At 41.8% G+C, this 9,528-nt stretch overlaps 1 protein-coding gene across 1 annotated transcript in view; it reads left to right on the top strand.

The window, feature by feature from the left end:
- The window catches only part of LOC131559796 (BEN domain-containing protein 5-like), a 558,988-nt gene that overhangs the window by 454,972 nt on the left and 94,488 nt on the right, over positions 1-9,528 (top strand). Inside the window, exon 6 of the mRNA XM_058808276.1 lies at positions 7,003-7,042. Within this exon, the coding sequence (XP_058664259.1) occupies positions 7,003-7,042 (40 nt within the window). The remainder of the gene's footprint in view (positions 1-7,002; positions 7,043-9,528) is intronic.

Here is a 9,528-nt window from a genome sequence, read left to right as displayed (position 1 = left end):
TCTTCTCTTCTCTCTCTTCTCTTCTCTTCTCTTCTCTTCTCTTCTCTTCTCTTCTCTTCTCTTCTCTTCTCTTCTCTTCTCTTCTCTTCTCTTCTCTTCTCTCTCTCTCTTCTCTTCTCTTCTCTTCTCTTCTCTTCTCTTCTCTTCTCTTCTCTTCTCTTCTCTTCTCTTCTCTTCTCTTCTCTTCTCTTCTCTTCTTTTCTTGCAGGCCCAGAGCTTTTGGGGAAGAGCAGAACAAAGGTATTGTCTATATCATCCTTTCTTTTCCCTCAGTCAAGAGGCTTTCTGCTGTTATAACTTTTATGGCAAAATTAAGGACCAGTTCTTTCTAGAGATGAGATAGCCTCAACAACTTTTTGTTCTGATTATTAATTACACAGGGAACAGAGAGGTGCCATTTTTTGCATTCCTAGTGACTCACTATGAATCTGGTTACTGCTTTATGGCAGCTGCATATGGAAATAAGGCAACCTATAGATGAATGATGAGTAGATGTCATTCAAGAACATGTGGAAAAAGCCATGAATTTGTGGGGCCCATAAATCTGAGAGTGTCTCCCATGGCTTGGACAATGATCTGCAGCTCTACCTGCTTACCAAGGGGCTGCAACCTTCTCCTACTGACATAGGTTTTACTGATTGTGTGCTAAAAAATGGCTTTTCCACCTTTGCTTAACCTTTGTTGTATTAATGTTCATTCTGCACAGCTTTGGAGCACAGCAGGGCTGTAAGAACATTATGTGTAGATCTTTTGTTCCTGAGACAAATAGTTCAAGGGGGGAGAAGGAGAAGTCTCAGCTACTTGTTTGGCAGTGCCTTGGGAAAGTAGGAAGGCACCATGCATCACTGGTTTTTGGAAAGAAATAGGCAAGTGTCAGGTATTAAGTAGGAGAGGATGTGCACTGGAAGAATGAGTAAACTAGCTTAAAGGTTTGGCACTGTCTTTCATTATTTGGGCTTGGTTTTGATTCTAAAGCAGAATAGAGTTACCACACATTGCAGTGATCAAATACCTGCAGAGGTCACTGTCAAAATGGTTTAAAATGCTCATTATAGTTCTTAGCATGAGCAATAACATATCCCAAACCACTTTTATAAATGTTCTTCCACACCTATATTATCAATAATTGATTCCACAGGGTAGGCTACAGCAGATGCAATTTGCTAAAATCCCAGTCAAGTGTCAACAAGCTGACTGGTTCATTTTATCATTATATCAGGAAACTTTAGCAGCTAATCTTAAAGGAAGTACAAAATGTGAGACCTTGTTTCATTATGTGAACAAAAGTCTGTGATTTTAGGATGGAAAGAAAAGATTATTGCTCAGAATCATGTGGGGGGGGAAGGGGGAAGACAGCTTTAAATCATTGAATTATCAATTTTTGTAGGATTTGAATTAGTACTTTTTTGGTGCCATTACTTAAATCAAGATTTTATCTTTGGAGGTAACTCTTGCACTCTGAAGGGAAGGAGGTACAAGGAGTGAAATTTGCATTTGAGTAACTGGGAACTGGGCAGATATAGATGATCACTTTTTCCCTAACACCTTCCTTCATCAAAGCCTTCCTTAAAAAATTTATCCAGATGTTGATCAGCTCTGAATATTTCTTATCCTGTGGCAACAAGAAGGATGGGATAGAGCCTTTAACCTGCCCATCCTGCATGTTTTCCCTCCAGTGCAAACCATGGTGGTTCCTGTGGGCACTCACATTGTGCCACCCACCTGTGCCAAGCTGCACTCTTGGGATCTCCTTCATCCTCTTCCGAACCCCTGGGTTCCTTCATGCCATAATGTGGAAAGACAGATTTCCAAAGCATTGACATTACACATTGTGGCAATCATAGAGGCCACAGAAATGTGAAATGCACCCTTCAGTGCATCCTCAGCTTTATATGTGATAAGATACACTGGTTTCAATTACTCTTGTGTCAACACAGTTTACAGGAAAGAAACACTCGTTTTGAAGTCAAAAAGAAAAGGTGCCATTAGTGACAACTTGTGGCAAAGTTTCCAGGGGAAAAAAAAAATAACATTGTGCAATTCATTTCAATCTTAAACCCTCTGCACAGTAAATTGAAGGTGGTGAGGGACAGACACATGTTCAAAACACACTCAGATTAGGGGGAAGAAATCAATAGCACAGACCAGGCTGGGTAAAATAAGAAGACAAAGTCCTTGTGAGGTCCCAGAGAGTCAACTGCAGCTTCCTGTGAGGGGGCAGTGGCAGGAGCTGTCAGTGGGTGGGCAGCCTGGCTTTGGGCTCACAGCTGCAGCAAAAACTGCCCACAGAGTGAAGGCAGTGAGAGGCACAAAGCCAACAGGAGCTTTCTAGGGATGAAGTGATCTCGGTTCTGGGCTTAGGAATTTTATATGGAGCAAGGCAGGAAGAGATGGCCTTGCTGTTTAGGAAAAGCTCTGCTGGCTCCTGGGATGTGCATGGCTGGGAAGCTGAAGGAGCTTCCAGCATCATGTGTGGAATAGATCCCTGAGTAGCAGCTGCCAGCTCCATCCCCACTTACCTGCACTGCTGGGGCCTGGAGATGATGTGCTGGGACAGAAGGCAGGGATAAGGATATTTTTTGGATCATGGCTGGAGAAGGAGTAGGAAGATGACTTTATAATTGCTTTTTTATCACTCTTTCTGACTATATTGACTTAATACTTGACACAGCTTTGGCTGGCAAGGAAGGCCCAGATACATTCAGAATTAGATATGACGAGGCTCATTCTTACATGAGAAGAAAATCATCGGTTGCTACAGAAACAGCTCCATATCAGTCTCGTGGGGCATCTTTGCATCTGGCTTTTTTTCCCTTCTCTTTTGCTAATCTGTAGATAACAGTCAAAGCAAGTGCAGCACATCCCACATCTATATAAAAGGTTGGAGGAACTCTGCAGAGAGCAAAGTGTGAAAGAACATCTCGTAGATAAGCTAAACTTAAATGAATGAGTTAATTTACACTCCCCCTGCAATTTTTTTTCCTAGTTTTGCAACTCTTGCTAAGTTAATTGAGGTGAAAATTAAATGACACCAGTCAGCAAATATTTTAAAGACCTCCAAAACCAAGGAAGAGAAAGAAGGTACTTAGAAAAGGAGCTACTAAGAAACAGGAAAAAATCTGAGGGGTTAGTTAGAATCTATGTTGAGAAAATTGCATTTTGCAATGGAATAATAATCCAGACTCACTTTCAGGCAAGTTGTTTGACTTGATAAATTCAGGAATTAGTTAAAAGTAGGTGTATATTATGGGTGAACAGGGACCATTCTGCACACTGCAGACCGGCTCACCAACAACGTTCTTCAGCTGGTTCCCTAAAATGTAATGACTTCTTGATGCTTAGCAGATTAATATTTATTGAGTGAATCAATGCTTAATTTATTAAAAAATTGCCTTCCTTGTATTTTAATATGATTTATTACTCATCAGTGCTTATTGCATTAATTAAGGATTGTGTTAATTTTGTGGAAGTGAGCACGATCCGCTGCAGATTTGCTCTGAGCCCTGGTGTGCTGGAGGGGCTGTGCCTCTGGTAGTGCCAGAGATGGAAACTGCTCCAGGTGGGAACAGGATGAATCACCAGTGGCCTCTTCCTGCCCTTGGGATCTCAAACATTCAGCAGAGTGGAAAAGAGGATGCTGCCCCTTAAGGGCAGGACAGGATTACAGCAGCAGCAGCGATACTGTGATGATGCAGGGAATATTTCTGTTTGCCTCTTATAAATTATGGCTGATGCCGTGGGGATCATTTTTGTGTCTCTTGTGGAATGCCCTTTTGTCAACGTGGGTGAAATCCAGCCTTAGAGACATGGGAAGCTGTCACCACTTTCCCAACCGGGGACAGCACTCATCACATTTCAGTGCTCAGATTGTAAGAAATTCTTGGGACAGTGGGTTGCCTGAAGATTGGGATGGTCCCAAGCATCTCAGCAGGGGCAGGTGTTTGAGAAGTGGAAAATTCCTAAAGGCAGAACAAAAAAAGCCAGACATCTTGTGAGCTGAGTCTTTCAAGAAATCTGTCAAAACAGGGAGAGGGTGATCATGCTGGAGGGGGGCCACAGCTGCAATTTGCATCTTTCAGCACTGAAGAAAGAAGCAAATACATAAAGCCCCACAGCCACGATTCTTCTGATGAAATTATTTTATTAATGGGTGTGACATTTGTAATGTCTCTCTCTTTAAATTCAAATACTGCTGTTTTTATAGCTGCTCATAAGTGAGTCTGTCTGGGTTTTTTGTTTTTTTTTTTTTAATCCATCTAGTTACTAGGCTGCCTGCATCCAGCTGAGCCCTGGAAACGGCAGAGCTAGCCCTGAGATCTGAGAGCAGGCAGGAATTTCCTGAAAGTGATTGTGTCCATAATTAGGGCATCTTTGCATGTTTAAATGCATGATTCTGGAATGCACTCTGCTGTTTGCTTCTCTGCAGGGCTGGGGTGAGTGTACACAAACTTCCCTGGAGGAGCTAAAGCAGAGAAAGCTCTCCAAGGTCCAGAGAAGGTCAGAGCTGAGAATTTTTTCCTCCCTCTGTCAGCAGGCAGGCAGGAATCACCGAGCTCCAGCCTGGAGCACTTGGGTGGAGCCAGTGTCAGGAAGCTGGTGGCATTTCAAATCCCTTGCAGCAGTTAGGTGTTAGATGCAAAAGATCAGTGCTGCTCTACTTGAAGTCAGAGAAATTACTTCAGCTTAAAGTTCAACATATACACAAAGATTTCCTGGATCTGGAGTTAATTTGTTTTTTCCAAGGTCAGCTTGCAGGCAGCATTCAACCTGGAAAAAAGTTACAAACTGAACATTTGACTTGTAATAATTTCATTTTACTTCCCATTTGTCTGACCTGTCCTATATGCTTTTGTTTTCCTGACGCATCAAGCTAAGCTATTTTGGTTTTTCACTTAATGTTTATTTTTACCCCATTTCAGGATTGAGGGCCAGTTGGGCTGCATGCCTTTCTCTCTGTTCCATATTTTTACATTTTCCAACTTTCTTTAATGCAGGATATTTATATTCCACCTTTTTTCCTAGCAGAGAGGCTTTCACGGAGAATCGGCTTCAGATATATATTTTCTGCTCTGGCTGCTCATTAGATATACAGCATTTGGAGTTCCAGTTGTGCTGAGAAATGTAAGCAAAGCTTTGGGCCCAGTGGGGGCTGAGCTCTGGCATTTCACAGCTTTGTACATATGAATCAGGATTAAGGTGCAGGATCTATATAAAATTTAGCTCATTAGGAGATGTTTTGTCTCACAGCTCCCCTTGGGAAGGTGGGGCCTGTGGTCACACATAGGATTTCTTACCCTGCTTTGCTGCTCCCAGGAAAGGAGGAGGATAAGCAGATGACACAAGGCAGCAGCAGGGTTTTCTGCTCCCTTTTACCATGGCACACCTGGAAAAAGGTTTGGCCCCAGTATTTTAGACTAAAGCAAATATGCTTGAGCACACTGCTAAGGTCATGCTTGGAATGACTTAGCAGAGTGAAGAGAACAAGGAGCACCTCTGGAAAAAGATAGATAGGAATTTTCTCTCAAATATATTTTTTGTTGTGCCAGAGGTAAGGAACTGAAGGCCAAGAAGGTTTCAGAAAATGTGGTTTTTTTCCAGCCTGACACCCCACTTGGCATTCCAGCAGGCCAAATTTGCTGTTGTGCCCCACACAGCTCAAGTGTATTCAGTGGATGGCCAACTGTGTCCATGCACTTCAGACAGTGAAGCTTTACCACAGGGAAGTGATGGGTTTGGAAAGGAGTTTCATCAGTCATGATTTCCAAGGAAGAGCTCTCAGGGTAGGGAATGCCAAGTCAATGTTTCCTCCTCAAGGACTTTCAGCTGTCACATAGGGAATACAGTGAGCGCAGTGATGAGAATTAGATTGGAAGATCAATAGGGCTGACAATAAATGAAAGTAACACAGACATTATTGAGCAAATTAGGAGAGAGAAATTAAACTGGACAGTATAATCTTCAATACCTGCTAGACACACTGATGTTGGGCAAAGTTAGGAAGAAGACAGTAAGTTGGAAAGTGCTATGATGAAGGGGCAGTAGCAGTCTGTCCGTGAGATGGGGAAAGCCCTGCTTGTGACAGAAAGCTCTCAACCCACAGAAAAGTGGAGAAAAGATGATAATGGTCCAGGAGCACCTGGATTTAAGTGGCAAGCTACCGAGAGACAGTGGTGGAGAGATCATCTAAGACTGGGAACGTGGAGTAGGTAACAGTGCTGGCTATGTGTTACAGGAAAAGGGAACCTCAGATGCATTCACCATCACAAAGGCTTTGGTGGGACTTTTGGCTTGTTCCAGGCCAAACATTTTCCTAACTTTCTCATAGTATGGGTTTGTTCATCCTGCGAAGTTTTGCAGCCATTCCAGAAACCAGTCCTCTGTGTAAACTGGGTTATTTGCCATAATAACTGCCTGTATTTTGCTGTCTGTACACATATCCAGTGATGATCAAATCTGGCAAGCTTTTGGGATGAGGGATATCCAGTGGCAACAAGATCCATGGGCTGACTGCACTCAGCATGTAAAGAAGCTTTCCTTTTATCAGTCCTGGGTTTGTCTAGATCCTTCTGCTCATCTTTGAAAGGTTCACCCCAAGGCGATATAATTGTGTTTGATCACATACAGGCATTGAGTCAATGATTGATATGAATAAAGAATTTAGTGTTGCTTGTCCTGGTTCCATGTCTTCTTCCCTGTGGAATCAGAAATCACTTTTATAAATATATCGGTCCATCTGTGCTTCCAGCTATCCATTTCAAGTATATGTTCCAAAAAAGAAATAGTAACACTTTATAAGGGCAAATAAAGACACATTAAAAGGACTGAGGAAGGGGATTTTACTCCCTCATAAAGTACATGTGGATCCCTTCCAAAAGAGTTACAGTGAGCCATGTAACTTGTAATTAATCCTGCTGTAAATGTCAGAACACTTACTTTGCAGGTCTAAGCTGACCCGCTAAAATTAGTCCCCTTTTAACAATTCCTTTATCATTTGTTTTTCAGCAGAAGCGGCGGCTTGACCTCCTGACAATAACCAGCCCCGGTAAGTGAGCTCTGCCGCGCCACTCTCTTCTCTTTTCTTAAAGAGATGGTTGTCTAAATGTGTTTTTTCCCCCGTCTCTGACATGCAAAATGAAAAACACTGTTCCCCAGAAAATCTTTCACCTAATAACAAGTGACAGCTATATTGTGCTCGGCAAAGCCCCGGGCAGTTATCCGTTCACAGAGCTGCCTCCTCAGACCTTTACTCTATGAATTGGAGTGCTGATATTTCTTTAAGCCTCCTGGGGTTACAGTTAGTGGTATATCTGCAGGGCAGATGCCCTCAAATTCACAGAGTGTGTTCAAGTATCACAGAAATGCAAGCTTGACTTTCCTTGGTGGCAAACGGGAGCGGTCTGGGGAGCTGGGAGATGGTGGCACTCGACGTGTGTGGAAGGAGACACAAGGTCCAGGCTCAGGGCTGAGAACCCCAAAGTGGGGCAGGAAATATTTAGGAGGAATTAAAATGCCTTAATCCATCTGCTTCATAATGGCTTTTGTAATTTACCTATAAAGAAGATAAACCAAAATTTGTTCTTCTTGGGAAAGTGTGGGGCTGTGGCAAGAGCGAGTTTTGAAGGTCTCAGTACCTTGGTGGAAATGCAGTTTGGTTCAGTTGTGCTCCTCTGTGATCTCAGCACTTAAGGCTGGGTGGCTTTTAATTTATTCCTCTTTGCCTGGCTCACTTTCTTTCCATTAGCTGCTACAGAAGTTTGCTGCCCATCAGCTTCAGATGAAGCCCTGCTCAAATAGTGCCACGTTTAGGTTTAACTTTGTTCATTTTTCAGATATGTGTATGAATTAAGCTTTCAGGTGGGCTTTAACTGGGACTAATGAATTCTGGCCTTAACTGGTAATAATGTGCTAGCAGAGTGAACAGGTGTTATGGGAAGTGAACAAAATGTGACACACATTTGCTTGGATAACAATTTCACGTCAATAATTGTTCTGACACTCTGAATGTAAGTATAATCTGTGACATGGTTTCTCCTTCACTAACCTTGTTAAAATAATAAGAATTAAAATAAGGAGGAGGAACACTTTGTTGGGACAGATGTTTGAGGCTATTGGCAATTGCATCACATTTTTGCATGTTCACTTTTCACGCAGTTTGCAATTATGTTAATGTATGCTCAGGGCACTTGCTGATAAAAGCAACAATACAGTGTGATACAGCTATTGTCACTATTCTAACTGTAACTTCAAGGACAAACATGGCACATTTTTCATTTTCCATATCTTCAGCATTCCCTGTTTCTAGAGGAAAAAGGAAAAAAAAAAGATGTCTGAAGGTCTTAATCATAGCACACACTCAGATCTTGGATAAGGGCACCAAACTCTACAGGCACTTTTTCAATAAGAGAAATGAGAGTTGGGGGCTAGAATTACTTAATATGAGACTTTACTGTAAAACAAACTTATGATACTTTTCTCATAATTTCTGACGCAGTATTCAGTGTAAAAGGGTTGATTGGGTTGAGTTTGTGTGTAGATGTGATCAGTAAATAGCTGATCAGGTCTCTGTTTAATAAAGCAATCTACTAAATGAACACAGCAATTAGAAGGATCTTCAATAACTGTGTAGGTAAGCATGCTGCACTAAAAGTGGGGGAAAAGCTTTCTATAACAAAGAAAATACCTTTTCTATACCTTTTCTGAAATGCAAATTTTAGCCTTTGATATTTAACCAGAAATCTACCATAACTGTATACAGAGGGGAAAAAATAATATTTGTTCACGATTACATAATAAAGTGCCTGTAGTTTTTCCTTCAGTAGAGGCATTTTCAAAAGAAGCTTGGTGCTGGATCAGGCCAAACTTACCAAAGAGCGTAAAGCTGAGATTTTTCAAAGGGGTTGAAAAAGTTAGGCACTCAATTCCTAGTAGGATTGGAAAATGTCAGCCTGTGGATTAAAGGGTCTACTTTCAGCCCTACAAATACAAAAATAAAATAAAATAAATCATAGCCTTGGGGCTTTTATCTGTCTTTGGAGACTGCTACTTTAAAATATTTAATTCTTTGAGTCCTAGTTCTAAGATCTGACATTGACAGTCTGCTTTTACAAAGTCGTGATATCAGTTATGATGGCTGAGATCAGCCATAATCACTGTCAACCCTTAATTTACTGATTCAAATGAGGGGCTGAGCTGTTTAGTTGCACCTGCCAATCCTCTGGGACTTGTTTCTGTTCTCCACCTTGCCGCAGGCAGGCAGCCTTTGCTTTTGGCAGAGGTCACACAGCTTTAGTTGGAATTGTGAAAGTCCTCTGTGTCCCACAAGGGGTGTCGGCCACCAAAACCCTATTGCTTAATTGTGAGAATAGACAAAGGGCTTCAAAAGAAAAGGTGACCTCTGAGATTTGCACTTCTGTCACAATGAATATCATCTCTTTTTCTTGTGTGTGTGTGAAGCTCTTGAACCAGTTTTTTCTACCTTTAGTCAAGAATCGATGGTGATCCCTCTCAGATAGTACAACAGCTGTTCTC

Source organism: Ammospiza caudacuta, chromosome 7 (genome assembly GCF_027887145.1).
Source record: "Ammospiza caudacuta isolate bAmmCau1 chromosome 7, bAmmCau1.pri, whole genome shotgun sequence".
NCBI classification, from domain to species: Eukaryota; Metazoa; Chordata; class Aves; order Passeriformes; family Passerellidae; genus Ammospiza; species Ammospiza caudacuta.
This window is presented reverse-complemented; position numbering and strand designations above follow the sequence as displayed.